The 22,674-nt window shown below is 33.5% G+C and overlaps 1 protein-coding gene across 1 annotated transcript in view; it reads left to right on the top strand.

Annotated features, from left to right (window-relative positions):
* FAM208B (family with sequence similarity 208, member B) overlaps positions 1–22,674 on the top strand; it is a 123,164-nt gene that overhangs the window by 24,998 nt on the left and 75,492 nt on the right. The window contains exons 3-13 of the mRNA XM_006891880.1: positions 1,889–2,022; positions 7,386–7,531; positions 7,797–7,892; positions 9,235–9,307; positions 12,760–12,851; positions 15,389–15,526; positions 15,653–15,771; positions 15,858–15,877; positions 15,982–16,081; positions 19,440–19,540; positions 20,697–20,800. Of these exons, the coding sequence (XP_006891942.1) occupies positions 1,889–2,022; positions 7,386–7,531; positions 7,797–7,892; positions 9,235–9,307; positions 12,760–12,851; positions 15,389–15,526; positions 15,653–15,771; positions 15,858–15,877; positions 15,982–16,081; positions 19,440–19,540; positions 20,697–20,800 (1,123 nt within the window). The remainder of the gene's footprint in view (positions 1–1,888; positions 2,023–7,385; positions 7,532–7,796; positions 7,893–9,234; positions 9,308–12,759; positions 12,852–15,388; positions 15,527–15,652; positions 15,772–15,857; positions 15,878–15,981; positions 16,082–19,439; positions 19,541–20,696; positions 20,801–22,674) is intronic.

The raw sequence follows: 22,674 nt of genomic DNA, 5'->3' as shown, positions 1-22,674 counted from the left end.
TAAAGGATATTTCATCTGCTCTCTTCCATTTTGCAGAGCTCTGGTAGTGGTGTGGGTAGGGAGTTGCATTGTCAACCCATGGGCCACACCTCTTCGACAGTTTGAATCCACCAGCAGCTCCCAAGGGGAAAAGTAGACTGTCTCTTCTGGTGTGATATATAGCCTTGGAAATCCAATGGAGTGTCAGCTATGAGTTGATTCCAACTAGACAGCAATAAGGGAGAAATTCCATCTTCAGTGTTTGATCAGTTTTTAGTGACAAGGAGTCCCAGGCAACACATTGTCAAAGTACCAAGTGTAGAGGCAAAAGGTTACACCTGTTTGCATAATCTTGATGTAAGAAAACTCTCCCAGGATTCTCTATAGACTTTTATTCACAACTCATTGTCATGATTAAGTCACATATTAATTCCTAAAACTAACCAAGTGAGTGGAGTGAAATTACCACAATGGACTTAACTAAGCTCTCATCCCTCTACCTTACATCATTAGAGCTGCTTTTCTAAATTGGCTTTTATGTTTTCACATAATTCTATCTCAAATCTTTTTTGGATAAAATGTGTACTTATTTTTTAAAATTTTGCTTTCTAATATCTTATAAAAAGTATATTGCATTTTTCCATTTAAGTTTATACAACAAATTACATTCCCATTCATTTCATACACCTTTTCTTGGAACTAGTTATAACTCTTGCCATGTGCCAGCCATTTTAGCCTTTTAACCTTGCCCACCCTCTTGCCAACCATCCAGTTTTCCTGCTCCTCCTTGTCTTCTCATCATTGCTTTGAACAAATAGAGACTATTTGTTTGGTCTTATATAGATGATTGTTTAGAGGTGCATGTTCCTCATAGATTTTATTGATCATTTTATAAGCCAGAATGATCATCTTATTTGCCTGAGTGATAAATTCTGGAGTTACCTCAGTTCCATTTTTAAAAGGGTAGCTTAGGGCAATAGCTCTGATTTCTCTTTCTCAAAGAGTCTAGTGACTAGTATTTTTTATAAATTGAGTTTTGAGGCTTTCTCCCATTCTGTCTCTTCTATCATGTCATGGTCAGAACAATTAGTGGTGGCCAGGTACCATCCAGTTCTTCTGATCTCAGGTATAAAGAGGTTATGATTTGCATGGACCATTCATTATTAGTCCTGTATATTAATTTCCTCCTTGAATCTTTGATTGTTCACTCTCCCTTACCTCAGATAGGACAATACCAGTAGTTCTTATATACATGCTATTGTAAAGCATTATTGAAATTCTCAAATAATTATCTAGAACATGACATCATAAAGCTTATGCTGAACACTTTGCCAAAAACTTTGTTTTTCCTCCGCTTAATGAATGGTGGTGGTGGTGGTGGTATGTGTGTTAAAGTTGGAACTGAATTCCAGCAGGTTTTCAGAGGCTGAAGTTGCCTAAGAGAATATAACCTGTCTTTCTTCCTAGGAGCAGCTGGTGTATTAGATTGACAGCACAGATTCTTATCCACTGAGTCATCAGAGATCAATCATATACTGCTAATTTGGGTGTAGAGAGAGATTTTATTTTTTGTGTTCTACTTGGTTTTGTTATTTCTCACCACTGGAATATGAATGTGATTCTATAATCCTTATTATTTTTTTCCCCTAGTGAAGCAAAAGTGATTTCATAATCATAGTTTATTTCTAATAAAAGATAAAGTTTACTGGAGGGGAAAACATTTCAGATTATGTATGTAACAATTTAAAGAGAAATTTAACGCCTACCTATGGTGACTGATCAAAAAATAAACATTATAGAATTATACCTAATGTAAATTAGATCCTCAGTAAACATTTGTCTATATATTACATATACCATAAAGAAAATTATTCGCTTTATGATTTATTTTTTCTTTTTTTCATTTTAGCTTTTATGACATTAACAGAGAACAGAACTATGGCAAGAATTCTGGGGATATACTTGGTGAAAATGAATTAAGGCCAGCCTCCCAGCTACATTCTCTCTTAGAGAAGATCAAGACAGGGTTCATAACAGAAAAGAGTGGGTATTAACATAAGTGCGATAAGTTATAAAAATTTTTAAAACTTTAAATTATGTAAGATGAAAGAACTTTTTAAAAGTAATAATTTCCTGATGATTATACTCTCAGATTGCATAAAAGACATATGGATGTTCAAGGCAGATGGTCAGATCCCTCAATTTGTGTTTCTAAGAAGTTATGATTAAATTTTTTTATGTTTGTAACCAATAAGAATAACTCATGCTTATGTAAGAAAAGTTAAAGTAAAATACATAATGAATAATATAATTCCTCTTTTATTCATTTCCCAATCTCATTAACCGTTAGTGTAACCACTGTTTAGTTCAAATCAGTCTAGATTTTTTTTTTCTTACACATTTTCAAGCACATTATTTTATTTTCCCACCAAAATAACATATATGTTGTTGACTTAGTAGTATGTAGTAGATCTCTTTATATGTCATTATATACAAATTTATTCCTGCTTTTATATAATAGTTCCAAGGTGTTCTTTGTTGATGGCAATTTAGATTATTACCAGTTTTTGCTACTATAGATGAGGATGCATGAATATCTTTGGCATATATTCTGAGTATTACGCAAACATTTCTAATTAATAGAGCCCTAGAAATGGAATGATGATAGGATCTAAGGTCTACGTATTCAAGTTTGGCTGCCAAATTGTCCTTTTAAGAAGCTAATTTATCTTAAAATTGTAATAATATCTTAAATATAAAGACATTACATTTTAAGATTATGTGATTAAGGAATGAGCTCATCCTTCACATCTAATGAATGGCTATTTAGAGTAGATAAAATATATTGGCATAGATGATATTAACAACTATGGGTTATATTTCTGTGAAAGAACATCAGTAAAGTTCTCAATGACAGATGTTCGAGTTCTGGGTTTCTGTCTTTGATGAGTACTACTGTTTAATACTCACAAGATGTGCTGTTGTTAATAGGTGTCCTCGAGTTGAGTACAACTCATAGCAACCATATGAACAACAGGCCTGAGCCCTGTCCTATTCTGTGCCATCCTCATCATCTCTGACACACTTGAGCCTGTTGCTGTAGTCACTGTGTCAACCATCTTGCTGGGGATTGTCTTTGCTCACCCTCCATCTTTCCAAGTATGATGTAACTTTCCAAGAAATAACCTTTCCTAGCAACATGTCCAAAGTGTGAGAGACCAAGCGTCATCATCATCATCTCCCTGGATCACTCTCCCTGCCATTTTTCCAAGATTTAACTGTTCTTTTGGCAGTCCGTTGGATAGTCAATTCTTTTCTCCAACACCACAACTCAAAGGCCATTGGATACTCAGTTCTCTTCTCCAACAACACAACTGAAAGGCATAAATTCTTCTCAGGACATGCAAATTCTGATAGAGTTGTAGAAGTGGTTAGTTTTTACAGGAATGATTCAGCAACTTGAGTTTGATGCCTAAGTTTTTTTAATTTGTTAATCTCGTTATCAGACAAGATGTTTATGGAATGGAAAACAGTATTTGTGACATGACATTAAAAAAAGCTTTATAATTTCCTTATCCCTCTATAGAAATAAAGGGTTTGAAAAAAACCCAAAATCTAAGGCTCTACAGTTTATTCCAACTCCTAACAACTCTGAAAGAAATAGAACTGTTCTGTATGGTTTCCAAGGCAGTACATCTTTATGGAAGCAGATTGCCACATGTTTCTCCGGTGGAGCTCATAGTGCATTAGATGGCCTGTCTTTTGGTTAGGAGCGAACTGCTTTAACCACTGTGGCACCAGGGCTCTACTCAAAGTATAGACAAGCTTGGTATGGCTGAGATGGATTTTGATAAAAATGCAAGCCACGTTGAGCAGAAGTTGTATCAAGAACTTAATTTTTAAGACTTAGTCTACAAATAGGGAAGAATATGTGTGTCAAAAGCCAGGAGGCACAGGACAAAATATTAACTCCATTTTTGAGCTATGTAGTTGAACTTGGACTTGGTCCATATTGTACTTATTGGTGTCTTTAAACTCCTTGGAGCATTCTTTACATTTATAGACATGTACGTTTCAAGTTATTGTAGAGGTTATTTTCAGTTTTCTCTTGGAATATTTCCTTCTTCATTTTCTTAATCCTTGGATAATTTTGAATACTTTTTTTTAAATTTTATTTTTTTTATTATTATTTTTTTGTGTGCATGTACCGTCAAATCAGATCTGACTGGTACAGGAGGAAATTGTCCCTCCTTCTCCAGCAGAACATCTGGTGGATTTGAACTGTGTACCTCTGGGATTGCAGTACAGCTTCTTGCCACTAGGCCACCAGAGCTCCCCTGATAACTTTGAATATTTAAATAGAAAGAGTTTATTGCTCAGCAAAAATAAAACTCATATTCTAGACATTAATTAGGCTTTTAAATGAAAATATATCATGTAAAGAAGCATGAATTTAACTTTTCTAAATAAAATTCTCATTTACATAGTAGTAAACTGTTGTGCTTTCTTGAGAGTATAAATGAAGTGATTTATTACAGTAAGACCTGAGAACACCAGAAACTGTATAAGGAAGAAACCTCTCAGAAACTGAAAATTGAAATATTTTCTACTAAAACAAGTTGTAGGAAAGTAGTAAGACTACTAGAAAACCGACAAGACCCAGAAAATAAATCAATTCAATCCACCCCTGGCTGTCACAGATGTCACTGAATAAAGTAGGAAAGACTTGCCATGGTTTTTCAACAGCCTTTCTCTTGACATACCATGAGTTTGTTGTTTTTACTATTTGGAGATATATTTATACAGTGACTTACAATGGATTCAAGTATATGACACAGGATAAGACAAAGTTCAGATTCATTGTTCACAGGGCTAATAGGAGTTATAGATGAGTTGATGGCACCTAACAACAATAATTTGGAGAGTGCTAATCTAAAGCATTCTTAACTAAAAAAAGTTTTAAAAAAATACTACTTATCCACGAAATGATTCACTTGTTACATACTCTTCATTGTTTGTGTTAAACAGTTAGCTTTTTGTAATATCTAGAACAGTATTCTCCACACTAATGTAAATAAAATATTCTCTCGTATACATTGAGAAACATTGCTAAAAAAATTGCTATAAAAGCAAATTGTATTTTAAGAAATATAACTGTTGCATTATTTTTGGTAGTTTTCTGTTTATTACAGTACAGTTTAACTCTAAGAAGGGATGCATATTTTATTTTGTATTTCCCAAACTTAAAATATCTGCCTTCTTGTGAAATTAGGTGTTGATTATATGTGTTTGTTTCCAACACTACTATAATGTTTCTCTTTTTTAACTATAAGCAGCATTGACCTCAGAGAATACTTTGATTTTTTTAAAAGTTGTGTTACTGTCTTTAAAAATATTAAGTATAAATGTTTAAAATGATAATTTCTTAAGGATTTCTGACTTGGTTTTGACTGGCAGTGCAGGTTAATGGTAAGATGAATTTACAAATGATTAAATTTATTTTGAGTAATGACACTGAAAAGCTGAAATCTTAAATACTAGGACTGTTGGCATTAGCAGACAATTCAGAATATCTTTATTTTTTTATAACACTAGCATATTACCTCTAAAAACCCACTAGAGGTTCAGCTATGGGTTGGTTCTAGCTGATATAACAACAGCTGATAATGAATGAGAAAATGAAATTAAGTAAAACAGAATAAATAGAAATTAGGTATACTTGCTTCAGAATAGGGAGCTCTGGTGGCCTAGTGGTAAGGAGCTGTGCTACCAGCTCAGAAGTATGCAGTTCAAATCTGCCATCTTCTTATTGGGAGAAAGTTGGACAGTTTACTCCTGTGCAGTTTACTGCCTCTGAAAACCCACTTCAGCTACAACAACAATAAAAACAAACTTAAGAATATTCTTAAGTAATTCACTCTCTTTTTTCCCTTCCTTGCTATTTATAGTCTTTCATTTTTGATACTACTATTATCTTTATTAAAGGTTTTTTAAATTACCTTGATAATGAAATGTTAGAAAGACAGTCTGGAGGTTTTCTGCCCAACCCCACTTTCTGTGATAGTCTGGTATTTGATGTCTATTCATAATTTTAATGAAAATACTTTTTTCTTGAGCTTTTAGGTTTTAATGCAACTGAGTTCTGATAAGAGTGAGAAGATAAATTAATAATGTATTCATTTTTATTATATGGCTTAAAGTTGCAGAACTGTATAAATTGTTTCATCCTTCTTACCATTTGCAAATAATAGTTTGTGCCTTCCCCTCAGTCTTTTTTTAAATTTTATTTTATTTCATTATTTTTTGTGTGTACCGTCAAATCAGATCTGACTGATACAGAAGTAGATTGTTCCTCTTTCTCCAGCAAAGCATCTGGTAGATTCGAACCGTGTACCTCTGAGATTGCAGTGCAGCTTCTTGCCACTAGGCCACCAGTGCTCACCTCCCCTCAGTCTTTGAATGAGAGTAGAGAAAATACAAAGAGGAAAAGTAAATGGTTAGATGGTGTGGGCATTCGTTAGGTTCAGCTCTTGCTGCAGTGGTTGGTGGTGTGTACTGTTAAGTTAGAACTGACCCATAATTGACCTCTAGCAGGTTTTAAAGAGGCAGTTAATTGCAAAGAAGGAGGTTGTCCATCTTTTCTCAGAACAACTGGTGAATTTGAACTGTGTGCCTTTGGGATTGCAGCACAGCTTTTTACTACTAAACAACTCAAGAGGCCGAATATATTAGCCAAGAGAAGTGCTGGATTGAGGCTTGTAGTTCGCGTTTAGAAAGTTTATCTCCCTTTGGCAGGACAGATCAGAATCTCTGGTATAAATACGTAGGTGGTTTGGAGAACGATCTTTCAAGAATAACCGTTTAAATGTAATTTTTTACATTTTACATTATGAAGAAAGTTTAAAAATTTTATGACTGGAAAGAAATTATAATACTAAATATAGGAAATAAAGCTCAGTAGACTTGGCTGGTCAGGAAATGCTAAAGATATCTTAATATACTTAATGAGCAGACTATTGCAGGTCCTAAAAAAGAAACCTAATAGGCTTTCTTGGAGAAGAAAGGTAAATTTATCTGAATGGCTAAAAAATTAGAAGAGAGAAGCATTGGTCTGGGTGTTGTCTGTTAACTTTACAATGTTTACACACAGCTCTAAAAAAGGCTTAATGAATCTGGCAAGTGTACATTTCCACTCTTGAAATAAAAGTAATGCACTCTCAATTGTAATTCATTTAGCTTATTTTCATAAGCTTTTCATAGTTAAAATAGTACCCATATGGTCATCATTTGTGAGTTTCTTGTTTAAGAGGGAAATAGGCTAAATATTATTTTCCGTGATAATCAGTATACTATTTTTAACCCCATCCTTTGGTTATCTAAAAGAGTTGTATTATTTTGTCTTACAGTTTTTGAGACGGTGTCCTTGAGTTCCGATACTGTCTTCCAGAGGGCAGTTGCAATTCTCCATACTTCTTACTTGGACTCTTCATCTGAGCATGGTTTTCAGTACAGTCAAGTGACTTTGGTGAAAAATCACATTTTCTTAAATGAGGTGAGGTACTTGGCACACACAGTGTCTCTTGTTTTACTTCCTTTTAAAAGAAAGAAACCTATTACTTTAATATGAAAGCCTTTCTTTTTAGGTATCTCTTCTCAATTGAGATGTATAAAACCCTGGAGGTGGTCACTTGGATGATAATAATATTATAGAAAATAAAACAAGAAGTCCAATAGAAAGAATTTAGATGATACTTTAAAAAAAAGTCTGTAAGATAAACTACATGTTTATAGCCTTTGGTAATTCTCTCTTTATACAGTACAGAAGTTTTTATCAACAAAAAAAAGCAAGTAACTATACTCAGGAAGAACTTCAAGAAACTTACGGGTTTCTTCTGTTTGAAACAGAAAGTCAGGTAAGGGAATTAGGTGTTGAAAGTTTAATTTTTTTTTTTTTGGTAGTAATGTATTAAATAATGGTTATCACTAATCTTAAGATATTTATATCTCAGTCCTAAAAGATTTCTAAGATTTTCTATGGTGGCAGTGGCAGATGTTGTTGAGAGAACATCATTGAAAGAGATTTGATTTTTACTTTTTTCCCCTACCATCTTTAATTTTATTCTAAATGATAAGCTGATAGTATTATTTAGATTAATCTGATTTCTTTAATGCCAGTGATGCTTTAATGGAGTGAATGGAGAATTCTCCGTTCTGGCATATTGGTTATATGTTGTTGTTGTTGTTGATTACCTTTGAGTCAAGCACAACTCATAGGGACCCTATGAAAAAAGGCCCCTATGAAAAAAGGCCTGAAGCCCCTTTACACCTATCAACATTTATTGAAGTTCATAGAGTTTCTGGAGGCATGTTGTTTAGGAAGTAGATGCCACTCCTTCTTATATAGCTACTTTGTATTTCCTGTGGATTTTTTTTTTCTCTAAACAATACCTTTATTTAATCATTTTGTTTACAACTGAAACTCTGGGAATTCAAAATTAACATCCTTGCCTGTGAGCTTCTTATACACACCAGAGAACGTTTCAACCTTACGTTCTACGTTGTTTTTGAGGTTTAAATCAGACTTTGAGGGATAAGTCAGACAATTTCTGTATTTCTGTTAATTTGGAATTTTTTCATGCTTGTCTTTGAAGATTGAAATTCATTTGTTGATTGTACCTAATTGTGGGAGAAGAAAACTTAGCAACTGCATGTAGGTTATGTCTATGTGGCTAACTAGATATACTTTTAGTAGGACTGGAAATCTGTGGTTGAAACTTAAATCAGAGGTAATGCTTTGGTTGGATTCATGCTTTATAAAGAACTAAGGTGGGTTTTCTTAAAATAATTCATTTCAGTGAATTATAATGAAAGGATAATATAAGGGCTATATTGTAATGCCAGGATGTTTATCTCTTTAACTTAATCATATGAATCCAAATAAGATATGCTGTGGATTCTCCCTGAAAGACATTTGGAAGTATAAGGCTTAGGGTCTATAAAGTATGACTGGAAAACATATCTCCAAGGGAGGATTTTATTTGTGAATATTATTAACTTCATTTTACTGGTAACATTTTCATTAATAGAAATGGTAAAATTTTGTGAAAAACAAACAGACTTGCTCTACATTAACTTACTTTGTGCAGTAAGTACTGATAGTATACAGAGTTTATTTTTTAAAGGTATTAGAACATAGTATTACTGTTTTTGTAAGGGCTGATAATGAAAAGTGAAATAATTGCCTTTTGTTTAAAGGCAAAGTTGGTATGTCAGCGTGGAGTCCGTGTTGGAAGCAGTGCAATCACCACGCTGGGTGATCCAGATAAAGGTAGAAGCAATCTTTTCTTTTACAAGATTAGGTGAAATTGAGTTAATTTCATTTGATACTTCTTTTACAAGTTTCACATAATGACAGATTAAATGTAAGGTTTGATTTTTTAAAAATAAAATTTTATTTTAATTGTGATTTTTAATTAACACAGAGAAGTTAGATTTTCATTCATTCATTTTTGCACATTTTACACCCTCTCCCTCCCTATACCAGTACACTTTTTTTAAAGAATTCATTCATTGTTGTAAATGTGAGGTATTTCAAGAGGAATAGCTACATGATCAGACTTTTTAAAAGATTGGTTGACTTGACTTGGGAAAATAATGACGGTCTCTTTTAGTCTTATCGGATTTATGCATATATTCATACAGGGTAATGTAGATTTCGCCTAAATTGTCATAATGGTATGTTGTTGTTATGTGCCGTCAAGTTGCTTGTGACTCTTGTGACCCTATGTACAATAGCCCTGAAACCTGCTCTATCCTGTGCCAACTTTACTGACATACCTACTGTCATTACCCCAGTCACTGAATCAATCCATCTCACTGATGGTCTTCTTCTCTTTCTCTGTCCCTCCACCCTTCCAAGCATGATATCCCTCTCTAAGGACTGATCCCTTCTTGCAGCATGCCCAAAATATGTCAAACAAAGCACAGAATCCTTGCCTCCAAGGAGCAGCATAGTTTCACCTTCTCCAGGATGAACCTGTTAGTTCTCCTGGCAGTCCATAGTATATTCAACACTTCTCCAGCACCACAGCTCTAAGTTCTCTTATCATCCCTTGTCATTGTCCAGCTCTCTGACACATAGAGATAGAACTGTCCAAGCTTAGCAACTATGGAATTTGAGGGGTAAGAGAGAAGAAATCATCATATCCAAGTGTTTAAAGGTATAGTCTAGTGAAGGAAGCGAAACTGTTGCGTTAAAGAGTTAATCTAATGGGCTACCACTAAATTTCTTCAAGCTTTCATTTCCTCACAGTAAAGTAGATAAAACTATTCTATAGAGTTGTTTTATTAAATAGGTTATTACTTGGTACTATTTCATACTTGGCCTAGGAGCTGACATGGAGAGAAAATTTTAATTTTGAGTTAAATTTCAGAAAATAATGGTATTTCCTTAAGTACTTAAGAAAGATATCCAATACATGGTATAAAAATAAAGTTATAGGATTGGATTAGAGAGGGGGCTGAGGCTAAATGGAGGAGTTAGAAGGGTGATCATTTTTGAAGCTAAGATATTACTACATGGGACTGAATAGAAGGAAAAAGTGGCAACAGAACTTTTAGCTCATTATGGGAAAGGATGTTGAGGGTGTGGTATTATCAACTAGAGTGATGAATAGTCCTGATCAGTCCAGTGGCTGGATAATCAAGTAGACTTTATAAAAAATAAAAGAATATCAGGAATGAATATTCAGTAATGCTGGATAATCCAAAATTTAAAGAAGATAAAGATTGAGAAAGATCATTAATTAGGCTTGATGACTAGATTCTTGCTGACCTATTTATAATCATAGCTTTATTCAATTTATATACTGTACAGTTTGACCATTTGAAGTTCATAGTCAGTATTTAGAGTTGCGCAACCATCGCTAAAATTATAGAGCATTTCTCCTACTTCAGAATGAAATCCTTTTAAGTCAATCCGTATTTCCCCCAGCTCCAGCCTTAGACTGATCCTTTTTATGTTCTGTTGATTTGCTTATATTCTGGACATTTTGTATATATGAAATTACTTAAGATATGATCTTTTGTGACTCACATCTCTCACTTAGCAAAATGTTTTCACGTTTCACTTATGTTCTAACAGTATTTTTTTTTTACTGCTGAATATTATTTCATTATATGATTGTACCATTTTTTTTATCCATTTGTCAGTTGATGGGCATTTGGGTTAGATTTGCTTTTTGGCTGTTAAGAATAATGCTTCTATATCTATTCAGGTCCAAGTTTTTTGTATGGACATATCTTTTAATCTCCTTTGAATATATACCTGGGAGTAAAATTTTTGACTTGAGGAGCATCTCTGAACTCTGTCCTTTTTTCTTTATTTTTACTGCTGCTGCTGTTCCTGGAATCCTCTTCTCCTGTCTAAACTATCATAGGAGATTTTGAGTTGGTTTTGCATGAAGAGCAAAAATCTAATTAGTGAATTATGCGAAGATATTTAGTGTTTAGTTCCAACTTTCCTTCTTAGCCTCAGTGTCTACCACTTCTTTTTGTACTGTGTCTAGCTATCCTAAACATTTTATAATCTTTTATATTTACATATCTTGATCATTGCTTATTTTTATTCCTCTCTCTAAGCAATTATAATTATTTCTGCTTTTGTAGTTATTAAATATCCAATGAGACATCATAATATTTAAGTTTCTGATACATGCACATGTTTTTTGTGTTTTTAAAAAAATATATTATTTTTAAAAAATTTTTGTTATTTTTGTGTATGTATCGTCAAATCAGATCTGACTGGTACAGGAGGAGATTGCCCCTCCTTTTCCAGCAGAGCACCTAGTGGACTCTAACCGCATACTTCTGGAATGTTTTTTTATGTACTTGTCAGGTACATGCTATATGTTGGGTTATAATTTGTAATTTGGCCACATTAATGAACAAAAGAAATAAGACTCCTGCCTCAGTGGAATTTACTGTTTAGCAAAATAAGTTCCTAGAAATCAGGAATCTTATTTTTTTACTTCTACAATCACTGCAAAATAGCACAGAACATGCATATTGTGGACTTGTCATGATTAAATAAGAATATTTACAGACAAAACAATGACTTGAAAATGAGATTTCCATAGGCCATTTGGTTGGTTGCCTGATTGCATGTGGAGAGAGGCCAGTTTAAGATGTTTCAAAACCAAATGCTTTTCCATTTATTGTAACAGACTGGAAATGTGTTTGTTAGACAGATATATTTACCCCTTATGTTTCTGTTGTTGTTAAATGCCATCAAGTCACAGGCAACTCATAGCGACGCTATGAACGAAGGGCCTGCACATCTCCTGTGTAACTTTCGTCCTCTTACTAGGAGCACGCTATATGGTAGTGGGTGCCACTCCTGCTTCCAGTGAAACTGCGTAGGTGGAGACTGCCCTTCTTTCTCCCTTGTTTCTGTACTATTAAAATATTACAGACTGCTGTTTTTGAAAAGCAGCAGTCACAAAACAGATTCCACTCCACCCCCCACGTTGTGTACCGTCGAATCTGACACTGGAAATTGCCCCTTTCTCCAGTTGAGAGCCTGGTGGATTGGAACTGCGCACCTTAGGGATTGCAGTACGCCTTCTTGCCACTAGGACACCAGAACTCCCACAAAACAAATTTTTAAAGTTTTATTTACGCTTTGTGTAATTTTGCTTAGGTATAGGTAGCCCTATATGTGAACTGTATATATCAAAGTAGTCTTTTTAAAATATAAACCTGTATTTTCTACTTTTATAGGTGTATACATTTCTAAATACTCAGACTATCTTCATCCAAGACCCTGGTATCATGGAAAATCTGGTTATGTTGTAATTTTTAATTTAATCAAGGTAAAGCCCAGATATACATTCATTTATTTTTTTTAAAACTGAAAGTTACTAGAATAAGTTATATGGTGGTGTTATTTATAGATAAGTAATTAAATGTAGTTCTTAACAAAGCTACCCAAATTGAGAAGAAAATAATTGATTTTTTATTTTCGTAAAATCTAAACTTTTTTAATTTAATAGTTTAATCTCTGAATATTTATTTTAGTCTCAAAACAATGAGTATTCAGTAAAAAATGTTTGTTTTCCTGTTTCACATGATGTGAAACAATAGAAAATGAGGAGCAGCTTGTAAAATAATGATTACAGTTATAAGAGATGAATTTCAGAAGACAGATACATTGTTTGGTTTAAATGACCAAAATAATAAATCTTTTTTTTCTTTATCCTTGAAACATCCAGATCTTAGTATAGTTGATTTCCTTTATATGTTGTTGCTTGTTCATAACTTCATGTGACAGCTATAAATGATGATCTCAGATATTACTGTATATTTTTAAGTAATAGTTCTGTGTACAAAAGTTATGCCAATAGAATTTTCATTGGGATGTATGTGACAAGAAGCTCAGATTTTAGAGATTCGTGGACTTTGAGGATATATTTTGTGCTCTTGTCTTGTTTTACCATTTCAGACCACTTCAGTTCTTTGGCAGAAAACCCAATACTGACACATTCTCACACCCCCACCCCTACCCCCAGGATTCAACTGTTTATATTCCAGAATTTGTCCCCAATACCTGGAAGGAAAGTAGTAGTATATTGAAATATAATCACTGCTTTTCTTCTCTTAAACTTCCCTCTTTTGTTCTGTGAAATATTGTAGTTCTGCTACAGAAAATATGGCTATCAGCTTGGATGTTAAACATGGGTTTATGTTACTTAGCCTTGATGTTTTGCCGCTATTAACCTTGCTTAGATACATATTTATCTTTAATTTTTTAAAAAATAGTACTTACTGCTCTCAGTATTTTCATCTTACTGATAAAAATCTAGCCATACCCAAAGTATATATTTCTATTTAATTTTTTAAAAAGTAGTTACTGCTCCCAGCCCACACTTAGGTATGTGATCTGGAGAAGATAAAGGAAGGCCTACTGAAAGCTTATTGAAAAGTTCTTAAAAACATAATTAAAAACTTATATATATGTCAGTATATATATATGTGTGTGTGTGTGTGTGTGTGTGTGTGTGTGTGTACACCGTCAAATCAGATCTGACTGGTACAGGAGGAGATTGTCCCTCCTTTCTCCGGCAGAGCATCTGGTGGATTCGAACCGTGCGCCTCTGGGATTGTAGTTGCAGCTCCTTGCTACTAGGCCACCAGAGTTAATATATATTAACTATGTAAGGATATAAATAAAAAATTACCTATAATGCCCCACTGCATTTTTATATATTCTCCCCCCCTTGAATATATAGATGTGTTGACTACTTAACTCATAACTAGGTTCTACTATACACACTTTTTATAAATTTTTGTAATTTAATAGTATGTTATGAAAATTTTCTCATCTTATTAAATATTCTTCAGAACTCTTTCAAATTATTGCAAAATGTTTTATCATAGGCTTTTTTTATTTTGAGGAGATGTGTGATCATTGTGAGTAAGATTTTGTAATGAGAAATAACTAAACTATTGAGGCAGAGTCAAGACCAGCAGCCTGCTAGGAACTTGAATGCGTGTTTGCTCTTCTCTCTGGTAGCATAGTCTGTAGAGCCTTGCACTGCTAACCTAAAGGCTATACTTCTCTGGTGATTCATATCCACCAGTGATGCAGAGGGGAAACAATGGGCAAGCTCATTCTTTGTGGTTTACGGCCTCAGAAACTCAGTGGAATGTTAGCTGTGACTCAAAGGTAGTGAGATGAGAGGTTTATTTAGCAGACCCTGGCTGAATAGAAATAGCTTGGTCTTTAATTTACAGTTGATAATTTAACATTTTAGTGTAGAAACTCATCTTTAAAATTTTTAAATTTCATTTGTCTTTTATGTTAATTAAAAAAAAAATTATGGATTTGCTTACAAGTTCGTATGCATTATGTTTCACACTAGTCTTTTTTTTTTTTTTTGTTTCACACTAGTCTTGATTCACACTGTGTTTCATACAGTCATTCCTATGCATTATGTTTTATAAAATTCATCACTATTAGACTTTGCCCATCATTACCCTGCCTTTTTAGGTCCCCGTTGGACTTTTACCATTTCCTTCCTTCCTTAATATTTTTTAGTCAATTGATGTCTCTGGTGAACTATAAAATTTAACTTTTAAAGTAATATTTTGAATTTAATTAATATATTTCTTTGATATTGTGATAAAAACTGTGAACATTTGCCTCATAAAGATGCCCAAGCACACAAGATTTTTGGCATAAGTTTAAGGGACTCTTGGATAATTAAAGCTCTTGTTACCATTTATAGAATTACTTTTCTAAGAAGTATAATTCTTAGCACTTTTAGTTGAAACATCTTTGTCTTTATTAAACCATAAGTTTTAAAGTTTATTGTTGTTTGAAGATACCTGATTAATATTTTTGTTCTAGGGAAAAGTAAAGTTTGTGCCTGAGAATTATACAACCAACTATACTAGACCTTCTTTTGGCTATGATTGCCACGTGGCTACAAATATTAACAATGTTTCTTCTAAGACAAGTCATTTTCGTGCCTTTGAACTGAGTCAGGTAAAGTCATTGATGAATAAATATATTTCTAAATCATATGTAAATTTCACAGTTGGGTAGAGATGAGGTAAACTTTATGAAAATACTTTAGTGTTACTGTGATAATACATATTTTTCTTTTTTCAGTATTACCTCTATGAACTTTCAGGCAACACTGTAATTGAGCGCCCCAGACAAATCTGCCCTTATATAATTGTGGCTTTTCAGTACAAGGAACCTAAAAATATGGAAACTCATGGAAGCATGTAAGTTATTATATACATACTTTGTTTTGCTGAATTTGTTTCCTTAGCACTTATAAAAATGTCTTTTTTTCCCCCCTCCCTCCTAGACCTGAACTTCATAAAAATGGTAAGAAATTATATCATTGTTTTTTTTTTTTTCTGGGTTTTTATTTAAAGCAAATATGTGACCAATAAATAAGTTGGTTTTTTTGTTGTCTTCATTTCCTGAAGTTCTCATTTCTCCATGGAAAGGGAAGCTAAGTATTCAAGGATGTCTGCTGTGTGATATAATGCTTTGGTCAACTTATGGTACAGTGATTCCAGCACAGCTGTAAGTTTGAATTTGTGTCTTTCCTTAACGATTGGGTTAAAGCAATTTTTTTCTGATCTCATTTTGAAGTCTTGGTGGTTAATTCATGGTGTGAAATTGGTGTAAAATACAGCAATTATACTTGGTTTCAGATTTTAGCTTTTGGTTTTGGCTGTGAAATAAATTAGTTTTATAACATTAGATAAATAACTTTTTCAACCTTGGTATCCTAATTCATGAAATGACTTCTCTGAATAGATTCTTTGGAATTAAAAGTTTTACTTTTCTAAGAAACAAATCAGATTTTTATAGATGGAAGATATAGCAGATTATGGCTACTTCATAAGGATGGATAGTCTCCTCCCGTACGACTACCTGCCTCTGAAAACCTGCTAGAGGGTCATGGGTCAGTTCTGACTTAACAGTACACAACGACAGCAACAATTATATTATTAAGTTATTAGTAAGCTTTTCAGTATCTGAACTTCTAATTTTCACATAATTTTCCTTGAACTTTAGTAAATAAAGTAGTTGCTGTGCATATTTATATTAATAATGAATTATCAGTGAACAGTTTCTTCAGGGGAACTGAAGAATAACTCATTAAATCTTCATCCTCTCTGTTCTTAAATTATATCTCAAACCATTGAATGAGAAATGTATTTAAGTTGAAATGCTAAGGAAAAAACTAGGGTGCTGTCAGAATTCATATTTGATTAGCTCTTTCAAAAAGTGGTAAGAATGATATAATCCATTGAATATAATAAGATTTCTATGACTAAATGGGAGAGAAGAGAAGAAAGTTCTTCCTAATTGTAGAATGAAGCTTATCAGTGGGAAAGAATGATGGAATTAAATAGCCACCTTTTGGAAACACTATAATAATCAATCAGTTGGATACTAAATGTAGTAGGTCAAAGTCTGATGGTATTTGCATGATCTTAAAGTATTTCCCTTTAACTTGCTTAGTAATCAACAAAGGAAAAATAGAAGACCTTGTAAAGAAGAAACTGGAAGATACTGTCTTAGCTAAGAAGTTAACGTCACCAGTTGTAAAGTACCTCTTAGGTTTCTCCTAATATACTCCGAGAAGCATACTTCCTCACTTCTGTGGTATTCCTGCTAGAAATCTAACCAGGAGCAAATAAATAGCTGCTCTCTCTAAATGGAAGGCATTTTTGCAGAAGAAATTGTTGTTTACAATTGAGTTGGAAACGACAATCCAGTGGGTTTTCAGAGGTAGTAAGTTGCATGGGAGGAGATTGCTCATATTTTCTTATGGAGCGGCTGATGGATTTGAACGGTGTATGTTTGCATTGGCAGTATAATTCCTTACCACTAAGCCACCAGAGCTCACTACAAAAGAAATAATCTGGGTAATAAATCCCTTTGCCAAATGGAGGAATTGTAGACATGCTACTAGCAAGAGTGAAGCAAATGGGTGAATAAAACTATCCTGATAGGGGAGCAATTTTTAATAGGAGTTCAATCTAGATAAAAAGTGTCAATGTAGAAATTGGACTCTTAAGGAGAACAATAGTATCTCCTGGCTGGACCTACCAACTATTTCTGGGCAAAAATGTTGACATTGTATGAGATGGCAGACAGGCTGTATGCTTTCTGAAGTGTTTAGGGGAGTAGCTGAGCCAAGAGGAGCTTGGATGATTCAGAGAAAGAAGGATTCTTGGTTAAGTGGAATACGTTTGAGAACCAAAAACCTTAACTAGTAACGTCTTGATCATTGAGCCATAAATTTTCCCTGGAAAGGATGCATCTCTTCCAGCAAAATCTTACTAGGAGTTAACTAAGGAATGGACTGTGATGAATGTGTGGAAGTGTTATTTTAATGCTATGGTATACTAAGATTTGAAGACTTGCAACAGATTTAAAATCCCATATCATGATAAAACTTTTTAAAGATTGTGAAATTACCAAAATGCACATAAATCAATTTTTATATGCTGCATGTTGGATAGATGAAGCTGTCCATTGTACCATTTCTTTTTTTTTAATTCTCAGGCATGGTTTTGGCTAGAATTCTGTAATAATAACAAACTCAATAAAAGGAAATCTATAGGGAAAAAAAAGAATCTGTGATAAAAAATAGTAATGTCACTACTTAACAGAATAAAAGACATGTAAAACTAATGCAGTATGAATTCCTGGACCAGGAAAAAGATAATAGATAATTTTCTTCTGCTATGACCAAACCCCAAATTTATTGTCATTAAATTATTGGAATCATATTGGTCCTATATAACAGAATAGAATAGTAAAAGGTTCCTAAGGCTGTAAATCTTTATAGGCGCAGGCTGCTAGGTCTATCTCCTGTGGGGAAGTTTGTGTTTTGAGCTGCCAATCTTTTCGTTTTACAGCTGAGCACATAGCCACACGGCACACACACACAAAAGTGACCTCACTTTTGCTTTATAACACTTGAAAAATATTTTGCAGCACATTTTCCCAGTGCATTTTTTTCATTTGCTTTCATTGACTGCTGCTTTCATGGACACTGATTATGGATGCAAGTCAAAAGAAATCCTTGATAATTTCAAATTTTCTCCTTTTATCCTAATGTTGAGTATTGGCCTTGTTGTGAAGACAACAGCAAAGTATTCCTGTTTTGGACATACATATTTAAAGGGAATGAGTAGCATGTTTGCAACTTTTTCTTAAAAGGTCCAAAATAAAACAGTAGTCTATTATTTGGACAAGAACAAACTGGGAGGAGGGTAGAGAGAATGGTGCAGCGGTGAATGAATGGAAACCCAAAATCTCTGTAAATGTTTATGAAAATTAATAAAATATAATTATAGAAAAAAAAAATACAACAAAGTAAAATGTTAACATTTGACTTTTGATGAAGGATATAAGAATGTTTGGTTGGGTTTTTTGTGTTTTTCTTTGGACTAGTCTTGCAACTTTGGTATATATCTAAAAATATTTCAAAAAGAGTTTTTCAAAAAAGGACTAAGTAAATTATACAAAGACTTGGTTATGGCTCATTTTTAAGCATTGCATAGCAGGCAGTCGAGTATTGTCAAGAATTTTCAATTCTCACATAGCAGAATATTTTAAAATTCTTCATTTCAGTGTGCGTACTTGTCTTTGACACTTACGAATATTGTAGCTAGATCAAAATTAATTGACATTTAGAAAATGTGAGTACTTATAAGCAATGGTGTATAGACCATATACTTGAAACAATTATTAAAAATACTGTTTGGAAAAAAATAATTGACCTGGAAGTTTATTGGTTTATGGACTTTTTGTAGTTGTAATGTTTTTGTTTGGGTTGACATTAGAAAACAACAAAAAATGAACTTACATATAATTCCAGTTATTTATTACACTGGTTGATCTTGTTTTTTTCTTTTAGACCATCAGAACTAGATTTTAAATATGTAATGAAAGTATCTTCTTTGAAAAAGAAATTACCAGAAGCTGCCTTTAAGAAACAGAATTACTTGGAACAAAAAGGTCTGTTTGAAGGTAGTGAGTGATGTACTGCATGTTCTGGGATTTGTTCCAGTTGCCTTCAAGGCTCTTTTCCAAATATGAGGCAGTTCTACTCTGTCCTGTAAGTTGGAGCTGATTTAATGGAAGCAAGTTTAGTTTGGTTTTTTTCCTTTAAAAAACGTTTTTGCGCGCAGATTGTTTAAAAAAATAAATACAAAAAGTCAAATAAAACTGAACTTGGTTAACATCGTATCATATCCAACTTAGTAATGATACCTAAGAAAGATAGTTTGTAAAAATTTCATAGTGATTCTGATTCTGTTTCTGTTTTTCTAAGGTCATCTAGAATTGATAGGTTGTTTCATCTTAGTTTGCAGGCTAGTTTTAACATAAATATTGAGGGAAATAAGCAGAACTGTGCTTAAGTGAGTTGGAAGCTAACAGGTAAAATACTGAAAGAAAGAAGTGATGTGCTGAATTATTTGGTTGCTAACTATTTCTCTCAAGAACAAAGCTGTTACTGCTTTTACTTGTTTGTGTAATTTTAAACATAAACCATGTTGTTGACTCATAGAAAGTAAAAATGTAAGAAGGAAATTTTACTGTCTAGGTTAATTGAGGTAACTCTGTTACATGTTATATAGTTGTTACTCCTGTAGTGGTTTAAGTATAAATTATACCATTAATTAGTTTGAAATTAATTTATTCTGTAACTTTACATTAAGGTTACTTAAAACTTGTTGTTATGGTTATGTGCCATCAAGTCAGCTATGATCATAGTGACCTTATGAACCACAGCTCTGAACTCTGCACTATCCTGAGCCAGTCTCACCATGTGTGACACACCTATCCCTATTGTCACAGTCTCTCTGTTAGTCAATCTCAACCTGGGTCTTCCTCTCCTGCGCTGTCTCTCCAACCTTCCAAGCATGATGTCCTTCTCCAAGGGCTGGTCCCTCCTGGCAACATACCCAAAGTATGTGAGACTGGGCTTCAAAATCTTTGCCTCCAAGGATCAGCCTGGTTCCACCCTCACCAGGGTGAAACTTATAACCTAAAATATCGAAATAGGCATTTTTACTGACATTTCGCCTTCTTAAACCTTTATAATAGATATAGTAGTTATATAATGGCATATTTAGAGAATTTTTTTCCTTGTTTGTTTTTTTTTCTATAGTTTGTCACCACAATATGTGCTTCAATCTGTATGAAGTGGAGTTATCCAACAAGCAAGGGGAAAAAATAGATAGACTAAGAGAATACATTAAAACTAATGAATTGGTAAGAAACAGTAATTATTATTTTTCCTTAAATTAAGAAATTGATATAAAATAAAATTGTACCTAGATTAAAAACGATTATAACTTGCTAAGATGATTTTCATTGTTTAATTTTTGTTGATCACAATATGGGTTTCCCCCCCATTTCTATCTCCATTTAATTTTTAAAAAATACTATATTTGTTTGCTTACGAAGTTCATATACATTGTGTTTCACACTATTCTTCATTCACACTATGTTTCATACAGTCTTTCCTATGCATTATGTTTTATAAAATTAATCACCATTGGACTCTGCCCGTTATTACCCTGTCTTTTCAGGTCCCCCCTCCCAGATCCTTCCCATTTCTTTCACCCTCTTTCTTGATCCATGAAACTGTACAATCCTGATTACAAAATATTTTTGTCTTTTTTGTTTTAGTGGTCATCTTACACTACTGAATGTTTAAAAACAAATAATTTTTTTAAAGGGTTTTTTTTCCCCTCTGTTGTTGTTTGGCAGAAGAGTTGAATAGGTCTCTTGAGCTTGTAGTTATTAGAATCACAAAGGAGAAATACTTGTAAAGTGACCTGAATCATAATCCAGTACAGTTTTACACAAAAGAAAAGACAGTTTTTTTCTATTGTTTCCATTGTACTAGAAGTAAGATTCTATTGAGAATTATAGAAGGATGTAAAGAATTCTCTCCATTATGTAAGCCAATGTTTGTCAATATGAGAATAAGAAGTCAGTTTCATAATGAATTGCTCATTGATTCCTAAATATCCAAAAAGAAATGGTGCACATGTTGCGCATTGGCCACATGAGCCTGAACTCTTTAGTGACATGTCTGTCCATCTTCATAGATGACAAAAAATTAATAAATTAGATATATAGGCTACAATGATACCTTGGCTTGGTGATAGCCTCAATTAAGATACTTCAAGAAGCATGAAACAGAAAGTTAAACTGACTTAACGAGCCATGGCAATTAACTGTATTAACTTTTAAATTCTAGGTGTAAGTATTTGTTTTTGTATCCTAGATAGTAATTAAAACCTAGATGTTTTACAATTTTAGATGGTAATTACTGTTTTTTAGGATTCTGGTTCTTTTTCTGGGATTCTTTCAGCTCTAACATTCTGTGTGATAGCCGCAGTTAGAACTGCATGACAGTTTTTCACATCCAAAGGAAAGAGCAAGAACTCTTTGTTCAGACCATCACTTCAGTCTCATCATTGTTTTGGCCCAAATCAGTTCTGGCTCGTGATCCTGTGCGTGCAGAATGAAGCATTGCCCTGTTCCGCAGCATCCACACACTGCTTGGGCTCACCTTCACAGCCACTCTGTCAATCTATTACATTGACGGTTGTCTTCTTTCTCATTGTTGGTCTACTTCACCAAAGGAGTCCTGGTGATGTAGTGCATAATGTATAATCATTTAAGCTTAGTAGTTTAAATCTGCCAGGTGTACTGCAAGAGAGAGATATGTCGGCTCTTTCCGTAGAGATTTACAGCACTGGAAATGAATCGTGTCACTTATGTGTCAGAATCAACTGGATGAAAATAGATTTGGTTTGAGTTTCCTACTATACCTAATAATAAGATGTCCTCTATGGATCGGCCCCTCCTAATAAATACCATGTCAGAATACATGACTTGAAGCTCTAGTTTTCTCTCTCTTTTTTTTTTAATTTTATTATTATTTTTGTGTGAGTCGGATGATCATATATTACTCTGGAGATGAAAAGGTGAGGAAAAATGGAGTTGCTTTCATAGTTAAAAAAGTCATTGCTAGATCCATCTTGAAGTACGATATTGTCAGTGACAGGATAATATCCATACGCATACAAGGAAGTCCAGTGAATACCACTATTATTCAGATATATGCACCA

Source organism: Elephantulus edwardii, unplaced genomic scaffold (assembly GCF_000299155.1).
Source record: "Elephantulus edwardii isolate Elephantulus edwardi_28Jun2011 unplaced genomic scaffold, EleEdw1.0 scaffold00105, whole genome shotgun sequence".
NCBI lineage: Eukaryota > Metazoa > Chordata > Mammalia > Macroscelidea > Macroscelididae > Elephantulus > Elephantulus edwardii.
This window is presented reverse-complemented; position numbering and strand designations above follow the sequence as displayed.